At 38.1% G+C, this 24,688-nt stretch overlaps 1 protein-coding gene across 10 annotated transcripts in view; it reads left to right on the top strand.

Annotated features, from left to right (window-relative positions):
* GPHN (gephyrin) overlaps positions 1-24,688 on the top strand; it is a 602,360-nt gene that overhangs the window by 456,614 nt on the left and 121,058 nt on the right. For 7 of the 10 annotated variants that reach the window (XM_045012253.1, XM_045012255.1, XM_045012252.1 and 4 more), the window contains one exon: positions 3,207-3,263. The exons of the other annotated variants lie outside the window; for them this stretch is intronic. In XM_045012253.1, the coding sequence (XP_044868188.1) occupies positions 3,207-3,263 (57 nt within the window). The remainder of the gene's footprint in view (positions 1-3,206; positions 3,264-24,688) is intronic. 10 annotated transcript variants of the gene reach the window in all.

Below are 24,688 nucleotides of genomic sequence, written 5' to 3'. Positions count from 1 at the left end.
TATCACAAAGTCAACAGCAAAAACTGAACTTTTAACCCAAGCTGGACAGAGGATTTTACTTTTAATATGCCACCTTGTTTAAATGCAAAATCTTTGTGTTTAATATGCCAAACCACTGTATCTGTCTGTGAGGTCATCAACATGAGATGCCACTTTGAATCAAAGCACAGTAACTTCAACACAGCCTATCCTCTTGACAGTGTTGCAAGATGTGACAAAATTGAAAATCTGAAGTCTTCGTATCACACTTCAAATGTCATTCTCACAACATCAGCAACTGTACAGGAAAAAGCAACAGCTGCTTTTCTTCGGATAATGTGGGTACTAACTAAAAAGAAAAAGCCTTTCCTGGATGCCAAGCTTCTAAAGAAGTGGACATTGGATATGGTGGAGGAGTTTTTTTCTGGAGATAAAAACAAAGATGACATTGTAAACCGTGTAAAGCAAATTCCCCTGTCTGATTCAGTGCGAAAATTGGAGGTAATTTACGAGGATTGTCTGTCAGCACTGCTTTCCAATCTTAAAAATGCCAAATGTCTCTTGCAATGGATGAATCAAGTGATTTAAGTGACATTGCCAAGGTACAGGGCCGGCTCCAGGCACCAGCTAAAGAAGCAGGTGCTTCGGGCGGCCAATACCAAGGGGCGGCATTCCGGTCGCTATTGGAGTGGCACATCCGGGTCTTCAGCAGCAATTCAGCGGCGGGTCCCTCACTCCCTCTCAGAACGAAGGACCTGCCACCGAATTGCCACAGAAGAGTGGAGCGGCACAATCGCGCTGCCGCAGCTTCCCCCCCCCCCGCCTGGGGCTGCAGAAAACCTGGAGCCGGCCCTGCCAAGGTATCACTGATTGTTAGATTTTATAATGGTGAAATTTTCAAGGAAGAATTTTTGTGCTTAATACTATTAGAAACCTACACCACTGGAGTGATCGTTTTTGCAAAGGCAAAAGGCTTTTTTTGAAAAAAATGGTTTAAATCTGCAGAATGTAAACTTGCTTGTTACAGACAGAAGTCCCTCCATCACAGGGAAAGAGAAGGGCATTGCTTCACGGTTTGCAGTGTTACATCCTTCATTAAATACACTTCACTGCATCATTCACTAGGACACTGTGTGGTAAATTGTATGGGGACTTGGAAAAATCAATGGGTATTGTGATGAGATTAATAAACAACATACGCTCAACTTCTAGCTTGCAACATTGTCTTTTTAAAGCTTTCTTTCAAGACATTTCAGCCAAATACAGTGACATGTTGCAGCACAATGATGTTCACTGGTTAATTAGGGTGTGTATGTTAGAAAGGTTTTGTGCACTTCAAAGAGAAATAATAGAATTTCTTTCAAACCACAAGACCAACAATATTCATGATGTCCCCCCTATGTCACAGGTAGCTTTTCTGTGCGATATTACTGGTCACTTGAATCCCCTCAACATGTAGCTCCAAGGCAGTGCAAGCAGTGTAGGGAATTTGTTTGAAAAAATGTGTGCCTTTCAGAAGAATCTTGAAATCTTTCAGACTGATTTAACAGAATAAATGTTGACTTTCCCACATTGTGTGTTGTTGCTACAGATGAAACCTTGAGGACAATGATGCAAGAATTCCAAAACAATCTCATGAAAAATTTTAAAATGCAATTTAAGAATATTAAAATTCCAAAGGATTTTCTTTTATTTATTTGTAATCTGTTTGTTGTCTATGCTGATGGACCTTGCCCTTCTGAAGCAAAGAACATTCTTGATTCAGTTTATGAAGGTGCCTTTCAATTAGAAATTGCAAGGCTCCAGAGTTCAGATTTCTTGAAGGCAAAATTCAGAGAAATGGGACTAGGTCAATAGAAGAATTCTTCCATCATCCTAGTGTTGTCTACACCGGAGTTAGGTCAGATTAACTACATCTCTCGGGTGTGGATTTTTCACACCTCTAAGAGATGTAGCTATGCCAGTGTAACTTTTCAATGTAGACCAGCCCCCATGTTCACACATCATCAGCACTTCTGCCATTGTGCCTGAGCCCTGACCTGGAAACATCACCTCAAACATAGAGCAGGGAATTGAGTTTCCATGGCTTATTAAGTCTTTGGCTTCTCTTCTGAGATTATTAAAAGGGATGCCAGCTAATGCCATTTGTGATGTGTCTCAGTCCAGTTTGTAGTGGATACAACAATCTGTTTTACATGGAACAGCCATCAAGTGGCAACAACTGCCAACCCAGGCTAGATTCAGACCAGCCACTAAGAGGTGAAAAACTCTGTACCCACTGTGCTATCCAACTCTCTCTCCTCTTTCCTCTCACCTCTCCTCAAATGATTTAGCTTAGTTTTAATTTCAGTTCAGAAAGAAAGAGTTCTTTAGTTGATTCAATAGTTCTGGATGAAACTTTTACTGTAAATGGATTTTTTCAGGTCATAGTTCATCTGGCATTTGAAAATTGTGTTTACATATTAATAGCAATGTGAAAGATTGAAGCAGCAGATTTGTTTCTTCCATCCTCTACATAATCTAGAAAAGGATTGCTATGATTAAGGGAAAAGAACAAGGCAGGAGGAGGTGTTGGGAATGGAGTTAAAATATATGTACTACAGTAAATCTAATGTTGGTCTGGCATTAAAATTTTCTGGTTGGGCAGCACAATTGTTTAATTGGGAATCTTAATGGCAGCGGCTAAAACCTCTACTTCTGAGTCATGGGCAGCTGTATTTTATTCTGTCAGGAATCAGCAATGATACTTGTCAGGATTGATAGTTCCATTTACAGCACATCTGTGTTTCTGATCATATGGTTGACATCTTCTAACTTCAGTTTATACCACAAAGTTAAAACATTAACTGGAGTGAAATATACAGGATTTTTTTCCATCAGTGTGTTAGGACCTTACTTTCTCTATGAACCAAATCCGGACAATCACAAAATACAAAGTGATATTTATCCTTGAAGAAGAAGAAGAAGAAGATAGTGAATTCAGCATGCAAAATTTTGGTGCAAAATTGGTAATATAAAGAAAAAAAATCTCAACAAAAACAAGTTTAAGATGACTTGTTAAAGCATCACTTATTCCAGAAACTAGAGTCTGTGTTCTTGTCCTCTAGAGATGTCTCAGAGAGTCAAATTAATGTCTTGCATGTACTGCTAATTGATTGTGTGGAAATTTTTTTAAGTTCACGTTTTCTTTATTCTTCTGTCTTTTTACCCATCTTCCCCCATTGTAGCAAATTAGACGGCCGGATGAAAGCAAAGGAGTTGCTAGTAGAGTTGGATCCCTCAAAGTAAATATGTTTCTAACATTTATTTTGCAAGTTTTCTTCTATAGCCTTCACTTTTCCTTTTGGAGGGGAGGGGAGGGAGGGAGGGGGCTTTTCCATTTCTCACCATCCCATTGTTTTTATTTCTGTATTTTTATCACTGTGGGTTCACATTTTGTTTGTTTCTGTGCTACACATAGAAGAACCAGCTGAAGACAAGTTGCCAAGTAGTTAGCTTTGAATGCCCCCCCCCAACTAGGAGATGATAGCCTCCTTAAGGTGCCTATAATTTGGGGTCATGATTACACGGCTTCTCTGATTGATGTCATTCAGTGCGTGTTGAGTGCCTCTTATGTATGAAAAAGACTTACTCATTTTCAGAGTATAGTTTCCCCCTTTAAAGAGTAATTAAATTGTTCTTTTAGTGTTCTCACTGTTTGAAATTAATTCCAGAAAAGATCATTGTTATGAGAATTGATTAATTTATTTAGTATTTATATGCTTGAAAATCAGAAAGGTGTGCGAGAGAGAGAGAGATCCATCCATCTGTGCCTAATACGAATGGAGCCACCATTTAGCTAATAGTATTAGGCCATTTCTCTGCCTTCTTTGTAAATATAAAGAGCATCTAAATCAGTGCCCACTCTTATACAATGTGTCAGATTAAAATTTCTTTTATTGTACATTCTTGCTAATGCTATTGTATTTAAAAGACATATCTAAATAATCCAAATTTACCAAAATGCTGAAGGCACATAATATAGGCTACCCTGTTAAGATTCAGCCCCAACAATACCTTTTTTTAAATCATTTTAATATTTCACTTTTTTCACTTTATTTTCTTTTCAGCACTTTATGAAGCACTATTTTTTTTTCCTTCTGCACTCTACTCGCCTCTCCGGCCTTTTTGGTTTTTGCTTTTTATTTTATTTTTATGTCTGCGTGTTGCCTTTATTCCAGGACAAGCCATCCTCTCTGTTCTCTAACACTGCTATACAGCTGCTCATTGTGAAAATGTTATTTCACTGAGCATAAAGAGGGGAAAGGAAAGGTTTAATTATGCATCTGTTTCTGGTAATGACACAATTTAAATTGATTTCAGTGTAGAAAAAGAAACCAGTTTCTATTTGTTAATGCCAGTGATACCTAGAGGCATCTGTAGCATTCCTCATTGTCAATCTCTGTGAGGTTTTAGAGTAGCAGCCGTGTTAGTCTGTATCCGCAAAAAGAACAGGAGTACTTGTTCTTTTTGTGAGGTTTTAGTGTTCCTTCTTTAGTTTTGGGAGGAAGTTACAGTTACAGTGCAAGTGAGGGAACACTACATTAATGATGCACTGTTGTTTCAGCTGTAGACAATGCAACACAGTATGAATTCACAGAAGGGAAAAAATGAGAGCAACACAGTTTCTACTGTGTTGTGGGACTTGTATATGTATATAACTACCTCTGATTTCTGCTTGTGAGTGGAACCCTGCATTATAACTGTATATGCTTAATGCATATACTTAGGTGTAACATGTATGTATGTATAATTTGAGTAAAATAAAGCCTTTTAGGGTTGGGACTCAATTTTTTTAAATGAGTGTTGCTCAAATGTCAATTTAAAAAAAACCATGGGACTCAATTTTCAAATGTAAACACCTAATTTACAGTTCCCAGTTCTATATCTGACTGCTCAAATTGGAACTTAGCTACCTAAAATGCTAATTTAGGCACGAGAGTATAATATGAACATTTAAATATAGAATTGGACACTGTACCTGAGATCCCCAAGTTTGAAAATTCACCAAAAAGAAGTTTTCTGTGATTAGACAATTTTCAACAGACTACCTTGCCAAAAATAAAACATGTAAACAATCTTGCTGATAGCAAATATCTTCAGAATGATGTGTCCATGTACTTGTATTTATCTTTCCCATACTGAAAAAAGAGCATTGTTAATCAAGAAAAATAGCTGGTTTCCAACTTCAGAGTTTACTGAGCATGTATATTTCTGTTGTGCAAAGAACTTTGACATCTTGTAATGTTTTGCCAAAGACAGTGAGAAATGTGTTATGCTATGATCTTATTTTTTTTAAAAAGATAAAAAGAAAGAAAGAAAAAAGTGAAAAGAGAACAGGTTGCTTTTTCAATTCATTTTCTGATGTTTACATGTAGCTCCATCGAAAGCTGGAGGAGCTCAGAGATCACCTAGAAGGCAATGTCAAAGGATGCTCTCTCCGAGTAAATGTACGATTTCACTCGGTGATTTATTTATTTTTAAATTTCCACTGGTTGGTAACCAAATCTGATTGGTTTTGTCCTCTCATCTCCATCTTTTTCCTTTCTCTCTCTTTCTCCCTATGTGTTTCTTTCTTTTCTAGCTGGGGTTTCATTGTAATGTATGAGAGAATTCTAACGTATCTATTGGGTTTGTTTAAAAGAAAACCCTAGTGCCTTTTTAATTAATTTTGACCATATTCTGGTGGGTTTTAATGGCAGCAAATGATTAAACAACTACAAAAACTCCCTTTCCAAAATCAAATTTGTATTTGTAGGTCATTCCTGAACATTATAGTTAAATTAAATCCAGTAAGTATCCCCTATTTGAAGGGCAGCCATATATCTAAAAAAAGCTGTAGTTGAATTGAAAACTATGGGCTGGTTTAAGATAATCCAGATGCATTGGCTCAGATATAGTTCTGTCCTTGAGATTCTTGGGCCCTCATTTGATCTAAAGAAAAAAAATAGAAATTTTAATGCTGAATGCGCAGCTAATCAAATTTCACAGTTTCTTTTGAGTTAGTAGAATACTTTTAATAAACAAACGTTCAGCACCTTCTGAGATTTTTATCATATTTGTGTTCTAATTAAAAAAAATTAATTTAGAATGCAAAAAATCATATGAAGTAAGGATTAGTGTCCAGGATATAATTCATGACACCTCTATACGAAATCTACAACAAAGTATCCAGTAGAGCATTACAGACAGTACCTCATTCCTAAAAGAGAAGTCGCCTTGACATTTTCAGACCTGCCTCTTGACTTTATGATAGAATTTGAAGGGCAAATTGCACCATGCAATATTGTATGAAAATAAGGAAAGAACATGAGCATGATAGGCATAGCAAATTATATCTTTGTTTATGCAAAAAGACTAGTTGCATGAGTCTTCTTCGCAAAACATCATATGTAGATCCTTGTCTTGGTTTGTCTCCCCCATACACTGAGGCAGCTGGCTTTACAGTTATCAAAATCCAATATGGTGCTGTGAAAGAGAAGAGAGAGCTTCAGACTGATCATTTTACCTATTACTTTTGGTATATCTGAACATTTCAATTTTCAGCTAAATATCAGACATAAAGATAATCCCTGCTCATTGTCAAGTCCCTGAGCAAGTGAGATGCAAGGATATTGAGCTGCTGATTGGCAGCAGCTTTCTGTAAAATCGGTTTGATGAGCACTTTGCATCTCATGTCATTTCACTGGCATACATTTCTAAGCAGCCAGTCTAATTGTGCACATGCAAATTTTTTTTTAATTTGGTGAAACATTGAACTTCTTAGGTCTTATCAGGGCAGAGGATGGTTCTTTTATTTTAGGATTCTCAATCCCAAATCCACAGTATTAGTGGGTGAACATATAGCTAGCAAAAAGTGCATATTGAAAATGAATACTACCAAAAGTTGTACTTGACTATACATCCGCCCACAAAATGCCATACAAGGACAAGTGTAAAGTGAAAATATGTGTCTGCAGTAACCTTAGATATCTCGAGAATTGATTGAGTAGATAACTCAAGATTGGGAGACTGATTAATATTAAGTTGCCCTCTTCTTCCATGCCATATTACCTGTCACATCATGACCTGTACCATTTGAAGGGCAATTATTTTAGATGAGTAGGTAGGACAGAGTCTGATCCCAGATATGTACTGTAGATGCCACAGATGCCCCTAAATTTCCTCTGATGACTGAGATCATTGGCAAGAAAGATATTAAATAGGCAAAATCTGCAGCCAGTTTCCCCACCTTAATTATATATCCTGATGAGTGTCATAATAATGGATGCTTTGCATGAGGCAACTTTCTGAGGGAGAAGAGACCAGTGTCAGTGCTTAGACCATATAGTGGCATAAACCTTCAGTAAATGCTGTGCACCTGAAAAGAAAATTGTGAGGGAATAGTTTATAAGTGCTCTTTCAAATTAATTTTCATATTTTCCACCCTGTTTCTGGAAAGGGATTTAAATAAAAGTTGCTCACATGACTATGATGGAGCAAACGTATTGACTGGTATGGGACGGAATAGGTAGTAGCTGCTAGCATTAATTTCTCACTAAGAGGCCTTGCTATTGCACAGTTCTGTACTCTATTAAGGTGGAACCTTTGATTAATAATGATTTTCAAATACATGTCTTTCACATTGATAGATCCACTGGAAATCTGTAGTAAACTTTGCCAGATTCTGTGGAATTTTTTCCTCCAGATTCTGCTGAAATTGTTGGGAAATCTGCCAGATATTTTTAAAGCATATGAACTCAAAACATATATGCAAATACTAGCAAATTAAACACATTTGTATATTTATTGGTTAGTTTTAATTAAAAAATGACATTTTATATAATCAGTCATATCTTTTCTTTTAAAAAAAAAGTTATCCTGAATTGAGATCTCTCTTTTCCCCCTTGAGATCATGAATCAGATATCCTCCCATTTCTCTTCATCTGGAGATATTCCAGTTACCTTTAGATCTTCTCTCTTCTCTTTAAATAAAATTAAATATTTCATAGAATAGTTAGTCATTTCCAACTTTGAAATTTTCAGCCTTATTTTTGTTCTTTCAGATGAATCCAGCTACACTGGATAAAAGCACATTGGCTACTCAAATGATCAACAGTGAAATAGTTAACAGCAGTGTTATTTTAAAGCTCATGATTAATTTTCAGAATTGATAGCCTGAGGTGGCTCAGACAATTCATGCAGACTCAGAAAGAGCACTGCATCAATTTGTATTTAGGTTTTCTTTGTAACACAGGCTAGAATTTTATTTTAATTTGTTTAAATTCCTCAGAAAAATACTGATTACATTTAAATTCTGTAAGGAGATACTGAATCTGAAAATACATGGAAATTCTGCATACACAATTTCCTGAAACAATGTGTCCATCAGCCTCTGTGTGCAGGTTAGACAAACATGGATTTCATATCAAAGATTCCCTTTTTTTGGATCAAGGTAGGAGTTGCCCAAATGCATCATGGAGGCCAAATATCGCCCATGGATGTTCTATAATGAAGCCTGGACTGCTGTCAAAATCTTTCCTATAGAATGGTAGCCCATGAGGGCTTGGGGTCCCAACATGCAGTGTTTCATCTTGATCTGAGTAAGCTGCCGCCTTTGATTATGATGAAGGATTATACTTATGGGTCATTCAGTCCCTTTTGTCTGTGTCTTATTAATAAAGACTAGAGCAGATGCAATATGTATATTATGCATCAGGCTCATGGCAAGTTACTAATGCAGCCATTGAGTCATGTCTTTAGCTGCTGTAAGTGGGCACAGCTTAGTTAAAGTCTGAAACTATGCCAGTTTTCAGCAACTGAAGATTTAGCCCCTTATTTGAGTGTCTGTGATATAACAAAGCTCAATTCTTAGTACACCCTGGGTAGCTTCACCTCAAGTAATGTGCAGGGGCTGTTTGGTGTCATGTGAAATGAGGAGAGTTCCTCCCTTTAACCAGACGGAGATGCATAAAGGTCCATCATTCAAATTTACAGATGACACCAAATTAGGAAGGGATTGAAAGCACTATTGATTTTAGAGAGAAATTACTGAATGATCAAGAGAGTTTAAAGAAAAATGGAGAAATGGGTTGAAATATCATTTAGATAATGCAGAGTAATGCCCTAAGAAAATATTAGTACAAGTCATAAGTTCAAAATGGGATGTCGTTAGTCAGAGAGCAGTGATGCAGAAAGGATCCAGAACTTTATCAGTGTGCAGCAAATTACACATGAGCTCACAGTGTGATCCTGTTCCAAAAAAAAAGCAGAAGTTATACTGGAATGTGTATATGGAGGATCATGTGAGAGCAGGGAGATAATAAGTTTTTTTCCATAAAGCCATAGTAAGGCCACACTTGGAGCACTATGTACAATTTAGAGCTCATCATTGTAAGAAAATGACACAGGTAAATTAAAGGAAATCTAAACATGGTTGAATAAAATGATGAAAAAATTGTGCATAAAATGAGATTAAGGGACGTTAACATATACATTTTAGAACAGGGAATATTACTGGCTGCCTGTAAATATTTTAAAAGTTATAACACAAGAATAAGGAATGCTTTAATATGATTAAATATCAGGAGGAATAAGAGCCTGAAGCTAAGGCATAAATTTAAATTATATATTGATGAAAAAATATCTGAGTGAGGCGAATTAAGCCATAGGATAATTTGACAAGGGAGGCCACCTCACAAGAGATGTTTAAGAAGAGACTAAATAAAGCACACACTGGTTTAGTATAGAGATGAGGGGAATTTCTATGGCCTGTGTTATACAGGAAGTCAGACTAGATGATCACAATGGTCCCTCCTGGCCTTGGACTCTATGCAACTGTAACTCCTGCAGTAGTATGGGGAATAGAGTAGATAAGATGATCCAGGAGATCTTTTCCAGCCCTGATGAGTAAACTTCGAAAACCCCTCATTCTGCTATTCCTGTTTATTTAATTTCTGATGTTTGAAAAGCTGCTGCTATGAAGTTACTTTTTAATACTGCGTTCTCTGGATCATCACTTACTAAGCTGAAGCTAATGGATCTTCTTTCTCCCTACCCTCCAAAACCAAAATATGGAAACTATGACTGGAAAATATATATTGAAATCTTGACTGTGACTCATCAAAAGCTGTATGAATAACCAAATACCATGCTTTATAATTAAATGAAAAGACACTCAACCTCTCTTGGAAAACTTTGAAAAATAATCCTTTTAGAAACAATCTTGCTTTGTATCCTGTTTTACTTGTTTCTTGACTAATTATTTTGCAAAAAGAGGATGTAGGAAAAAGAATGTTTTGCATCTTCAGGGTGCATCTTCTGCTGTTTGTATTCATCTGAAGTCATTATTTTCTTTTTGTGACATAATCATTTTCCAAAACAATCTGCTGCTCCATGTTGTCATAAAGAATTATTACATCAGGTGAAGGTAATAAGTGTCAGGCAGACATGCACACTTAAAATATTCCTTAACCATATGGATTTCTTTAGTAATAGAATGTAGGAAGAGCAAGGGAAATACATGATATGCAGAATGCTAGCAAAATTGGTTTGGACAGAATTTTTAAATATTTCTAGTGATTCATGAGCAGCTCTGTAGAATTCTGTAATCAAGGCATAAGGGAACATGGCTAAGCATGAAGGGTGGGATTTTTCTGGAATTTTATAGTTTTGATGAAGAAAAAAGTAAATGGAATTATGAGATCTACATGCCTAATATTGAAGAAAGCCAACATGTTACTTACACATTGGAGTTGTATTCCCAGTTCACTCCATCAAGCTACCTAAGTCAGCAAGTGCTCCATGAGAACAAGTAGCATACACAGAAGCTCTCATCTTTAATGTGTCTGGTCTGATTTTTAACAGGTGCGAAACACTTACTGATTCTATTGAAATCAATTGACTTTTTGGATGCTCTGCTCTTCTGAAAATCAGGCCACTCATTTATCTAGGTTTTCATAAAAGTCAAAACAGGATATTTTTAACTCACTTGTAGAAGCCACCTTCTCTTCTTTCTTTGATTTTTTAAATTTATTTGACTGTTTTGGATCTTTACATCCAGTTCTTGGCATAACTTGATGGGAAATCTACATTGCAACACTTCTTGAAATTCAAATTAACTGATGACCAAAGACGTGGTGTGTAAGGAAGAACAGAATGTAGCCCTTGGAATTCTTATGCTGTATGTGAAAAATGAAATATTTACCATCTGGGAAGGGGGTTTGAGATTCAAATTACTAGGAAAACCACATTTCCTATGAATAAACTGAGACTCTTTCTGCATTTTATTTTTACTGACATAGCTTTTGCGAATGGTAATGATCTCCCATTCTTTGGAGGAGTGGATGGTATCAAAAAATGGCACTGTGCACCTAACCAAATGACATCAGTAGGCTATACAGTAAAGGAGAGTCTCTAATGTGTTCCACACTGTGAGCTTTGCAGAGCTAGAATAAAACCTATAGGATTAAATGAGAGATATTTGGAAAACCTCATTTCAGAATATCCTAATGAGGGTATTCTTATCACATTACCACCTCTCTGGAGGAGAAAAGATTGAATCCTTACTTCAAATTCACTGTTAGTTTATAACCATTATTTTACAATATTTTTAAAGAAGCTTCTACCTTAAATGACTAAATTATGGGATATTCTTACACAGAAGTCTCTGGTCTCAGAAACTAAATGAACCCCCTTCTAATGTCTCAGTGCTGGAACCGCGTATACAGAAACCTTCTGAGACCCTTACTGTGCCACCATTTCCTTTTTAACAATGTTTTCTTTTCCCCGCTGCACAACCAGGCTCGGCTCCCTTCGTGCTCATCCACCTATAGTGTTTCTGAGGTATACTTTGCACGCGTTTTATCACGCAGTCAACATGCTCACCTATCACCCTTGTTTGAGGGATTTTTTTATTTTATTTTATTTTGCCTTGTACTGTGCACAAATGAGAAAACACTTTGGGGATAGATTCTGCATGCTCACTCTGCAACCATGTCTAGTATGGTTTCAGTATCACCATGTCAGTCTGAGACCACCATGGTGTAAAGACCAACCAAGCAACTATTACTTACATATGATCTAAGCTTATATAAAGAAAACTTATTTAATTACCCATTAATTTATAATGAGACTGTTCACATGATGGACACAGAAATGCCCAGACTGCAAGACACTTTTGTCAGCCTTTCTAACCATTTTACCTTGTGCTCAGTAGTATAGCTGAAACTTGAGTAATTGAAAGGCTATTCAGAAATGGCTGTTGCACTCTGATTAATAATTGTCTCTTTACATATGAATTACTTTATGGATTTCTAAAGTTCATTGTTACTAATGGAGGCTAACATGTACAGTTACACTATATTGCAGTCTTTATCTTTTCCTGAGATTTTCACAAGCAGGTGTCACAACCACTGACTGTTTTATTAAACATATTTCTTTCCTTGCTCCTTATACAGTTAATTCTTCTGTTTTCTATCAGTTAAGCAAGTTTCCCTCAACAAGAAATGTCCAGTAATGCAAAGTCATGAGTTGGGTTCCTCTAACGAAATGCATTTTAAAAAAAACGTTTATGTTTATCTTTACATTAAAAGGGCCCTGCTTATTTCCCCAAAGACTGGCTGAGGTCATCTTATCTCCAAAACACACTTTATTTTTCACTACTTTTCACATCTGCTTCAGGGTAAAGCTTGTATATGTTAAAGGGATCCTATCAATTTAGTAAAACCTGAAAAGGAAAATACTTTAAATTGAAGTTACAGTCAGAAAAGTGATGGTATAAAATTTGCTCCTTTTACTTCACATTCTTTTTGGAGTGGCAGAGAGGTAAGGTGTAAGGAAGGGAAGCTGAAAAATTCTTACAGTAAATTAAGGAAGTTAATGAAGACCAGGGAGATAGACTTGATCTTGTACACCATATTGAGTTAATCTAGAGCCAAAGCAGCCATCATTATATATTTTACAAAGAGCCTTTGAGAATTCCTAAGAAGAGAATTCGCTCTATCTCATGTTGTAAAGCCATAATTAGTAGAAGCACAGGCCTCAGTAGTTCTGTGAGCTCCACATGAGTGGACCGTTGTGCCCACATAAAGCTCATTACAGTACAAAAGCCTTAGTCACTAGCTTAAACCACTGGGACATCATCCTAGGATTAAACCAGACTCTATAATATACTGATAAATGAATCCTCTGGTTCAGTATGTACTGACATCACGTTTATCAGCTCAACCATACATAGAAAGTGAGATCTTTAACCCCAAAAACAAAGCCCTCTACCATTTGAACTAAACGAGAATAGTTAGTTTTGACCATTTTTATTTCATTAGCACCTAGAGGCCTCAACCAGGTTGGGACACTGTGGCTCAAAGCACTGTACAAACGTATGGTAAATAACAGTCCTTGCCCCAAACTGCTTACAATCTAGTTTTCTTGCAATCAGTAATTTGTCAGTCTAGAAGGGACTATTGGGTTGACCATGTTAATAGTCACTCACCATGGTAGCTGTCAGGTCTGAAGTATTGGCATCTAATTTCCCTTCATATATGCTCAGGGACTGAGCCACAAGACCTGGAGACAACTCCCAACACTTAAAATCTTGTGAAATACACACACACACACACACACACAGAGAGAAAAGAGGGAGGAAGGGAGGGAAAATTAGAGAACATAGAAATCAAGGGAGGATATAAAACTGCAAAACCCAAAGGTATCATCTTAGACAAATGGCACCAACCTTCTTAAAAGATGTTCTGTTACTCTGTGCTCATGAGGTGGAAAATGATCTTATAGAATGCTCTTAAGGCAGAAGAAGGTGATTTACCAGTCTATGTATATGATTCAGGAATTGCTGCCTGTATCCACCAGTACGGTCTTTGTTCTTACAAGCACATGCTTTCTATATTAGGTATTTTATGGCCTCTTTATTATAGTCTCTTCATGCTCACATCCTTTAATATACTTATTCTCACAATACCCTTGGGGGTTAAGGAAATACTGTTATACTCCTGGAAAACTAAGGCACAGAGAAGCTCTGGTTTTCCCAAGATAACACAGTAAGGGAAATGAACCTGCATCTCACATGTCCCAGGCTAACAATCTAACCTCTGGACAAACCATCCCTCCTCTTGTGTGATGAAAATCTGATTTGTTAAATAAAATTTTATAGCCAAATAGACACCCAACTAATGCCACTTTACTTCCTAAGGGTGGGAAGGGTTGGGGCAGAATGAACAGGAATAATAATTTGAGTTAAGGAGAAGCTTATGTGGATGTAAAATCAGAATGTAGTTTGTAGGTCCACTCAAAGAAAACACTGGACAAATGGTTTCTTGATATCCACGGCGTTCAGTTTACTGTTCCTTCTTGCAGAGGTAAAGTCACTCTCTATTCAGCAGGAAAACAATGAAGTAGTAGCCTAGTTTTTGTTCTATCAATTGTCTCATTACTAAATTCGGCTTATATCTGGAAACAGGTGTTTTGACTAGAAGAAGAAAATTTGCCATTGCTTTAATTAAATATCATGGTGCGATATGAGACTATCTCCCAGAGGATACCCAATGACTCCCAACTTAGCCACATGGATCCTTTACTGAATCCATGTAATAGAAAGATCAGTTTATACTAATGTAAACTTAAAGGTGGGCTCATGATCAAGGACACTATAACGTTAAAATATGACAGAAGTGGCATTGTTAGTGGACTGAAGCAAGATACCTACTAATTGATCAGAGTAACCCAAATCTCAATGGTCCAGCCTTTCAGGTTACAGGCCACCAGTTTGATCTTGTCCATGTCTTGACAACAGAATGCATTTTACATACATTAGAAGATCTTCGATGAGAAATAACTGAGAGGGAGGGACAACTGATTTTCCCACAGATGGGAGAAGCAGGGCTTGCAAGGCCAATACAAGGCCATTAGGAATATGCCCCATCTACTTTGATTTTCTTGACCACCCAAGCTAAGACAGGAAAAGGTCTGAAGGTCTGATCAGCTGAATTCAAATACATATACTTATCTCCAAATATCAGGAGCAGAGGGAAGCCAACTTTTTGTTGAGGTCTGTTACAAATAAGTCAATATACAGAATCCGCCACTCCAGGAGACTCACAGAAATACAGTATTGTTCAGTTCCCGCTCTGCTGAAAAAAACCAACCTTGTGACTCAGCCAGGTGTCCTGAATGTTAAGTTTTCCCTGTATACAGGAGACTGAGACGGTTAGGCTTTGTTTCTCCACCCAGTAGAAGATACAAAGAGCTGTCTAAAACGCCTTTCTGCCAGAGACCACCTTGAAGGTGTTTGTTCCTTTGTCTCCTAAAATGCACTACACTGCTTCCTAAGAGGGGCCAGGATAGGTCTGTCCCTCTTGGTGGTTCAGGGAGAGCCAATCCCTCACAGCTGGAGAAGACGGGCACTGGTATATAGAGGACTAGTTGCATTTGCCTATTCCTACCACTCGCCCTCTGACGTGTCAGTTAAGGGTCTCGCAGGAGGGAGGGAGAGAGAAAAAAAGATAAGTGAGGAACACCACCTGCAAATCTCAGTCTGTGGCCTTTTCCAAGTGAAGACAGCTCAGCAAGCTGCTTCTGCCAGATACAGGTGGAAAACTGAACATGTGACACAGTTCCTCAGTGCCAAAAACTATTCACCAGTGACTTGCCTCTGAGTGTCTATAAGCATGGCCAACCTAAGAATTTGTTGCATACTGATGGAAAGAACAGTTCATCAGAATGTCTATTTACTCTTAGCCATTTCTAGGTTTTTAGAGTCTGTTAGTCTCTAGACATTATAGGGTGATAGTACACATACACATTAGCTAGTGGGACTTTTCTGTTCTCTAGTTCCTTGAAAAAAAGAGATTTCCTTGTTTTAGGAGAAGTGGAGTTTTAATGCTCTAAGACTATATTATGACAAACTATGTAAATGTATGTTTTATTTGTTGCTGTTAAAGTTTTTCCCCATTGGTGAAAATCCTCAAGCTTCATGCCTTTAACTCTTATTAATGTTAACTAGGGTTTTTTGTTGGTTAGGTATGAAAGATGGAAATATATTAGCTAACAATGGCGCTGACTCAGCAGTTATCCATTATAACTGTGCCTGTCATTGACTCATTAGACAGTCATTACAAAATGTAACAAGCAACATTTTATTTTTTAAAATAGTAATAATTATTCCCTTCAAGAATTAGACCAGATTGGCGGCACTTACACATTTAAAAGTACTTGGCTTTTAGTTTTGTGCTTTAAAAATACTGTACCCAAAGTATAAAACTAAGCCTGCTAAATTAATAAAACAACACTTAGTTTTTCAATGGCCCCATTATTTTATCTTTCTTTTTATCTCAGCCATTTTACTATCACTGTCATTCTCTCTTGCTCTTGCTCTTGCTTCTGCATGTACTATGTGTGCTGAAAGTAATGAAGGAAGTCTTTCAATATGTTTGTTGAAAGTGTAGCAGCAATCAAATATTCATCATAATGTCATCCTCCAGTTTCCAAAAACAGTGGAGCATGAAAAACTAGTTGCAAAGAGGGAGGCACTAAAGTGTGCACTGTTGTTCTCACGTGTTCTCTGTATTGTTAGATATGTCCCATAGATGGGAGACAAGATTATCTGTGTTATGGGAAATCTGCAGTAAGGGTATGTATAGCTCTTCCTCTCCCCAAGCAAGGGTAGTTATGGAATATATATTGATTGTGAAACTGATTAATTAGATTTGGTTGTCTGCTTACCCTTTATAGTAAAATACTATAGGTTATCCTTATTTGACAAAACAAGAACAAAGGGGCTATTTGATGGAATTAAGAGTTAGTAAGATTAGCAGAATGAAAAAGAACTATTTCATAGAATATGCAATCAATCTATGGAATTCCTGTGTCAGAATGTCATTCAGTCAAATACAGTGTGGGGCTTTTTAAAAGGGCTGGATAAAGTTATAGCCCTTAATTACATTTATAGTTATATGTGCCAAGTTGTGAATAATTGAATCTTATGTTTTTAGAACTAAGCTGGGGTAGGAGTAAATGTTTCTCCTACAAATGTAGCACTGTACAGCTGGCTAGGCACATTATGTTTTTTTCCCTTTCCTCTGAAGTATCAAATATTGGCCTGTTTCTAAAGCAGAATATTGAAATTGATGAACCAGTGTTCTGCTGCCATAAAGTAACATGTTCCTGTGACTGAAAACTTGGGAAGTTGTATGGTAAACAGACTCTGCTAATCTTGCTCTATGAGTGGACAAATGAAATATCTATAGAGTAGGAGATATATTTTTGATCTTTGCACCCCACATTTTATCATAAATGTTTTTAATTTATGGTGGGAGAGGGGCATTGATTCTGTCATTAATAAAGTAATTGTGCTAGTCTCTGCATGTCAGTAGAGACTACACAATTAGCACATTTGCTTCTGAATGGAGTGAGCACATCCTCTTCCCAGAGGAGAAATGCCTGAAGACAAAAGATTGACAGGGTAATAAGGAACTGCTCATATAACTATGGGGCAAATTATCAAAAGGGTGACCTCAGTTTTTGCAGGCACAATCTGTGGTTGCAAAATTTGTACTCACATTCTTCACCTTTTGTTCAATTGTGGGCACAAGTGATTGTACTTGCATCTCTGATTACAGGGTCCAGTAGTCCCCACAAAAAAAGGAAGCTGGGCCTCTGCCCTGTGAAAAATTACCCCTACATTCCCCTAGGGCAATATGTTTGATGGTATTTGCTGTTTCTCCTGGGCAAAATGGCTTTCAAGTGAACTTTTAACACCAATGAAGGGTGCCAGATTAACAGTCCTGGATACTACTACGACATTAATGTCCTTTGTTTATAAACAGAAGATACAGCATGAGCAATATAGTGCAAGCTTCTTGTATCTTGTCCCTACATGTCAATATGCTTTCGGTATGACCTAAAGAAACCATATCTAGAAATTAAGGGTGAGTTCATCATCATAGCTCATTTAGTCCTTGCCCTCTCTGGGATACTGCCAACAAGGGGGCAAATTAATGTCAGTGGTGGTTCCTTTTGATATTATAATTATGTAGAACTTTTCAATGAGTGTCTGCCAGATATTAGAAGCAATGTATATGGATAATTGTTAGGGCAATTAATGGGTGACTGCAGGAGTTGAGGCCTCAGCCAGTTATTAGTTGTCAGGAAATGTATGATCTATTAAATCATTAGTTTTTGAAATCATGAAAATATTTTTAAATATAAAGGCAAAGACTAAATTAATAGCTATTACAAAAAATAAAATCTAAAGGTTGAATTGCATGTTACCGTAGATATGCTTTTAGTGCTCTTTTTGAAGACCAGCAAACTATCTAATGAGAAAATAGGACTTCATTCCCAGTATTCCACTGGGTCTGTAATGTAAAATGTGTATGGTCTTTTGCTTTCATGTGTAATGAGGAAATTATATGTTTCCATCTTGGGTGGGATTTTATCAAAGAATGGCAATTTTTGCACTCTGTTGCAGACTGTCTTGATTAATGCATTGTTTTTAGATGATGTAACATGCCAACTTGTCATGGTGATTGGCACATAATAAATCCTTAAGCAAACAGAAATTACTTTGACTGTGATGAAAGGAAAAGTGCAAACAAAAAATTAGTCACATGTAAAAGGGCAGTAATTTGTTTTAGTGGTTTTTCTTTATTCATTTATTTGCTTTTAACTTTTCAGTCTTTATAACCAGTGGAGGATTCCCTGTGCCCACATGAGCTCTTCTCTGGCAGAAAGCTGGTAGTGTAGCCACCTCCTTTGCCAACTGCTCCCCCACCCCCCGTTTGGCAATGGGGGAGGGAAGGAATGCTTCAGTGGCATGGCAGAACAGTGCTACACCTGATCCTCTGTTGCTGTAAGAGCATTGAGGGACCATACACCAGTCCAATGCTCTTCAGAAGCTCTATCATATGCCTGCGCTAAGCGGCCCAGGATCAGTGAGACAAAAACTCCTTTGAGGTTCCTCGTCTCTGCTGCACCCAAGCAGAGCTTAGTTGGGGTGTCTTAAATGTCTAACAACCTGCACATAGGCAGCACATGAGTCTTCTGTTTGGGAGAGGCTTACACACAAGCACCAGAAGCTCCCTAGAAGTGCTGGGGCCACTAGTGCATGAATCATGGCCCCTCCTCGCATTCTGCCTCTTTCTCCTGAGGTCTCACTCCCACTCTGCCTCTTCCTGTCTCCACTCCACCCCCTCCCTCGAGCCTCCTGCTCACTTCTCTCTGCTTCTTCCCCCTTGGTGGAGAGGAGTGAGCAGCCAGCAAGAGGTTCTAGGGGGAAGAGGCAGAGTGAGGGCAGGGCCTTGAGGGGAAGGGGGGAAAGAGGCCAAGCAGGGTTGGGGCCTTGGGTGGAACACAGACATAGTCACAATTCAGGCACCAGTAGCCCCACACCCACTTCTAGGAAGCTTGGCTTCCAGCACTCTAAAAGCGGCAGGCTGGCACACCTCCAAATGGAGGTGACAGATGCCACATCCATGGCATTTGCCCTCCTGCATGGCCAACCTTTTTGGGGGATGCTTAGGCTCCCCAAACCTCTTATACATGCCACCCATGATCCTGAATCTTGGCAAGGGATTAGATTAGATGACCCTTGTGGTCCCTTCTAACCCTATGATTCTGTGAACATGACTAGAGCTTGTAGATGCACATCCTTGCCTCTAAAATACTCCCCTTGTCAGGATACTGACATCCCAGGATTTTCCTGCTGGGAATCTAAGTACCACTTAAACTGGCTTTCCACCCTTCACAGCCTCCTGCCTCATTCTTTAGTCCTCACAGATCCTAGCTTGGGGCTCATCTCCACTTTAGGGTCCCCCATAGGAGATAAGCCTACTCTGTAGTGCTGCATCCTGGCCAGAGCCAGTCCCAAACCAGAAGACCTGCCTCCAGGACCTTCCAAGGGATAGAATACTTCTCCTAGCTCCTCTCTTCTAGATCTCCCCTTATCTGAGTTCCCTCAGCTTCTTGTTCAGCCTAGCTCCACCTCTTCTAGCCAAGAGGCAATTAGTTAATCTCCCAGGCGTAGAGCATAACTAATCAGGTTCCTTCTGTTGCCTTACAGGTGATGGGGATTAAGCCCCATCACAGAACTACTAATCCATCATTGGACATGTTACATTAAATCAGCATTGCCCACCCAGAGTGCCCTGGTGAATACTTACTCTTTGTAAAAATGCTCTTCAAAGCTTGAAAATAACATTTATTTTCTCCAAGCTAGTGCTGCTTTCATTTGGCTGAATATGGCTTTTCTTCCCTTTGTTTTTGAGCTCATTGTATTGTAATTTACATGCTAATTTTGTCCTTTGACAACATCTTCAACTTGTAAAAGGGCAAATAAGAATGACACCTGTTTTTACACACCTGTGACTCAGCAATGAGGGTTGTGAGTTCAAAAGGAGACTACATGTTATGCATGAAATTATGTGAATGCTCGCTGTTCTTGTTTCGTTGCTTTGTTTTTTAAATACCTTTTGATAGAATAAGAGTATTTTTAAGTAAAATTAGAATTCATCGGAATTTCTCTTTCAGTTTCAAACAGTAGGTCAAGTTTGGGTCTCAACTACTTGACAGTTTCCCTTTATAGTGATTTACATTTTTATCATTATATTTTCCTTGATTTTTTTTTCTTTCGTTGGTTCATGTTTTATTTTGCTGTTGAAATCACCTGTTTTATTTTGAGTATCAGAGGGGTAGCCATGTTAGTCTGGATCTGTAAAAGCAGCAAAGAATCCTGTGGCACCTTATATAGACTAACAGACATTTTGGAGCATGAGCTTTCGTGGGTGAATACGGCATCCGACGAAGTGGGTATTCACCCACGAAAGCTCATGCTCCAAAACGTCTGTTAGTCTATAAGGTGCCACAGGATTCTTTGCTGTTTTATTTTGGAAGCTTAAGAGACGAAGTAAATCAAAGTTGCAACCCTGTAGGCAAGTTTGTGTTTCCCTTCATGGCGTGCTAAAATGCAAAAGTTTATGACACACCTAGGATCCAGTCAGACTACCCAAGAGAATGTACAGACTAGAACAGTGACCAGAACCGCTTAACACTATCACCTTCACTTCCATGTTAGGATCAATAGTCTCAGGGAAAATCCTACATGTGGAATTCACTTCAGCATACCCAGATAGAGAGCCTTTCTTGATATAAGAACTAGCTATATTGCAAAAATAGGGCATTGACTTTATCTCATGCATGGATATTTATCTAAATTCTCCTATGTTAAATTGAAAGTGAAAATGATTGTATTATTGCTGACATTAAAGATTTTGTGCAATCTATTTGGTATGGACCATAAAATTCATTTAAAAAAACACCTGCATTTATGTTTGTACTAGTATCTCTTTTCAGCTTCATATGGTCCCTTCAGAGTGCCCACTGCTTAAGCCCTAATTCGACCCACTGGCATATCCCACATTCAAGACAGAAAGAAAATATGGGCCTAATCCTACTGCTGCTCTGCTCAGAGAGCTACTGTGACTTCTGTTTAAGGAAGCAGTACTAGCCAGGTACAACCAATTAAAACAAATCTTTCTGGACTAGACCTTTTTCCTGGGTGGATGCTCCAGAAAGTTAGGAAAATTCCCAAAAATGAAAACACCATTTTTTTTCAATTACCCCATCTTACAAATGCCTTGTTCATTTTGCCTCTGACTTGAGTAATAAATTCTATCCTGGCATAAAATGTCTATGATAATTTATATGGATCAATTTTAGATTTAGGGAGATAGTAAAAACTGGGTTTATAAAGGAAGTCTCTTCATAATCTAGATTTTTGTTGAAGTCATATCTATTCAAAGTAATATACTTATATTTTTGTCATAATGTCCCAGCTCTGTATTTATCAAACAGAGCTGAAATAAAAACTCAGAATATTCAATAAGAAAGCAATAAAAAATTAATGACAAATATATAGCATATCGTATCATACCATAATACCTAATATTGATATTCCACATTATCAAAAATAATTTAACTGAGGAAGAATTCTCCACTGTACTCAACTTGGCACTCTCAAGTTCTGTTATTTTCAAATCATTAAACTAAAATTGTTCATCTGTACATTTCTCCCTCTTTTCTCCTTCCTTGGAGCAGGAAGACATTTCATCCTTAACTGTGGTTGAGACTAGTGTCTCTTAGCAATCCCTATAGGGAACAATACTGCACTGACTTTGCCTGAGAGGTGGACTAGAAGATCTAAAATGACCTTTTTGTCTTTTCTTTTGATTCAGTGGATATGGTTTAGACTCGGGTGTGATTTAGCTTCACATTTCATAGTCATAGAATCATAGGACTGGAAGGGACCTCGAGAGGTCATCTAGTTCAGTCGCTTGCACTAATGGCAGGACTAAGTATTATCTAGACCATTCCTGACAGGTGTTTGTCTAACCTGCTCTTAAAAATCTCTAATGATGGAGATTCCACAACTAGTCTCATAGTTTCTCCCTTTGCACATAATTGCATCCAGTTAAATTATATATTTTCATAGGATTTCCCTATGCTTTACCCTACCTTGCACCATGCAGGGCAGAATAATCCTGGTCAAGCACGTATCCTGGGTTTCTATTCTAGCCAGCCACTAACTTCTCTTTATTGAGCACCTTGCTACTGTCCAGCATACAGCAGTTACCAGTGATTTTGTTTGGGCTGCTCTACTTATATGTTCTGTTTGAAAATCATGGTGCCAGCTTCTGCACAGTTGTTCAGGAACAGTGGTTAATGCAGCTGTAATCTAACTAGTTAGATTTAGGTTTGCAGCTGCAATAATTAGCCATTAACTCTCAGAGCCTGCAAAGCAAAGGGACTCCTCCTGAGAATGAGAGGAGAAGGAAATCATAACGATCTTGGCACTTCATTCATACAGTTGTTGCTTGATCTGTGACCTGTGTCTGTACCTATAGCTGTGGATGTCTTCACCAGACAATGGACACCTGTTCTGGGGATTAGGAAGGAGGAAAAGTGGGGTGCCAGACACCAAAACCAAAATGAATCCAGGAAATATTAAACTGCAAATTGTGTCAGCCTCAAGAGCAGCATCCTTGAGAAGTTGGCTCCATCTCTGAAATACAAATAATTAAACCAAATTAAAACCGACTTTAATTGTATTGCTGTAAGATTTCTTGGCACAATCATCCAATTTAAAATGATATCAAATGTGACCTAATTTATTCATGTTTGTAGCAGATAGAAACTGTTTCTAATAAATCATATTGTCAGCTTCTATATTGTACAACTTTTTCCATGTCAGTAATTTAGAATACAAATGTTAGTCTGTCCTTATCAGTGTTTACACTAACTTCCTATTTTGCAATTTAAAAAAGAAAATTTTTCTAACATGGAAAAAAGATTTTTCCCCAAGCCTCTCTGTCTGCATATCTATGATTTAATGAAAAAATGCATTTAAAGAAAAAAGGAATATGCTTAATCCTAGCATGTTAACTCCTGTCTTCTATATCTCTTTTTCTGTAATCAATTCTAGGAATCAGTGTTGCCTGAAACCCAGCCAAGTCTATATTCTGTTTTCAATGTAGTCCATCAGTCAGCCCAATGATTTCTACAGTGCAGTTTATGGTTGCCATCACCTTTAACTTTAGCTACAGGTCTGAACACCTGTTGGCTCAAGTTGTAGCAATCTATGCTGGGCCTTGTGATTTTTGCAGGCTGCACTGCCATATTCAAGATGGTCATGGAGGAATCTGATCAATGTTATGCAAAGCCTTCAGGCTTCCAGTTCCTGGCAAATTGCCTATAGGTCTTTCATTTTGGCAGACTTCTAATGCAAATCCTGTTACCTGCAATTGTTATTAATGATTACTTTTAGAATGCTATTGTAACTTACACTTGACAATATAGTTCTTAGAGCAGCATTTGCTCCGTTTCAGCCTCTGTTCATCCTGTACCCGTTACAAACTCTCTGAAATAAACCAGCTATTCAGCCATGATGATCCTGATTTCACTTTAAGCATTCCGCCCCCGCCCAAAGGTAATACGGCCATTGTTGCACTCTCCATGAATAATTGCCTCTTCATAAAGCAAAATTCACTATACTTTATACTGGACACAAAGCAGATTCACATAATGTATTTTTATTTTCTCAACAGTTCTTGATGATTCATGTACTTTACTCTGTTTAATCTATTTACTCCTTGTGAAAGGAGTTTTATTCATCCTTTGTGATAAAGTTCCTCCTCTACCTTGGTGGGTCCTGCACTTTTTGGCAGATTTGCTTGCCTCAGAGATTCACCATGTGGATCAGGAAACAGCCCAGAGACCTTCCCCTCTGGGAGAAGCCACAGTCCAGGTCAATTTCTCCTGTGTCTGATCAGGAGTTGGAAGGTTTGGGGGAACCCAGGCCTGCCCTCTGCTCCGGGTTCCAGCCCAGGGCCATGTGGACCACAGCTGTCTAGAGTGCCTCCTGGTACAGCTGGGCGACAGCTACAACTCCCTGGGCTACTTCCCCACGGCCTCCTCCCAACACCTTCTTTATCCTCACCACAGGACCTTTCTCTTGGTGTCTGATAATGCTTGTACTCCTCAGTCCTCCAGCAATATGCCTTCTCACTCTCAGCTCCTAGTGCCTCTTGCTCCCAGCTCCTCACATGCACACTACAAACTGAAGTGAGGTCCTTTTTAACTCAGGTGCCCTGATTAGCCAGCCTGTCCTAATTGAGTTTCTTCTTAATTG

The sequence above is a fragment of the Mauremys mutica genome, chromosome 4 (genome assembly GCF_020497125.1).
Source record: "Mauremys mutica isolate MM-2020 ecotype Southern chromosome 4, ASM2049712v1, whole genome shotgun sequence".
Taxonomy (NCBI): Eukaryota; Metazoa; Chordata; order Testudines; family Geoemydidae; genus Mauremys; species Mauremys mutica.
This window is presented reverse-complemented; position numbering and strand designations above follow the sequence as displayed.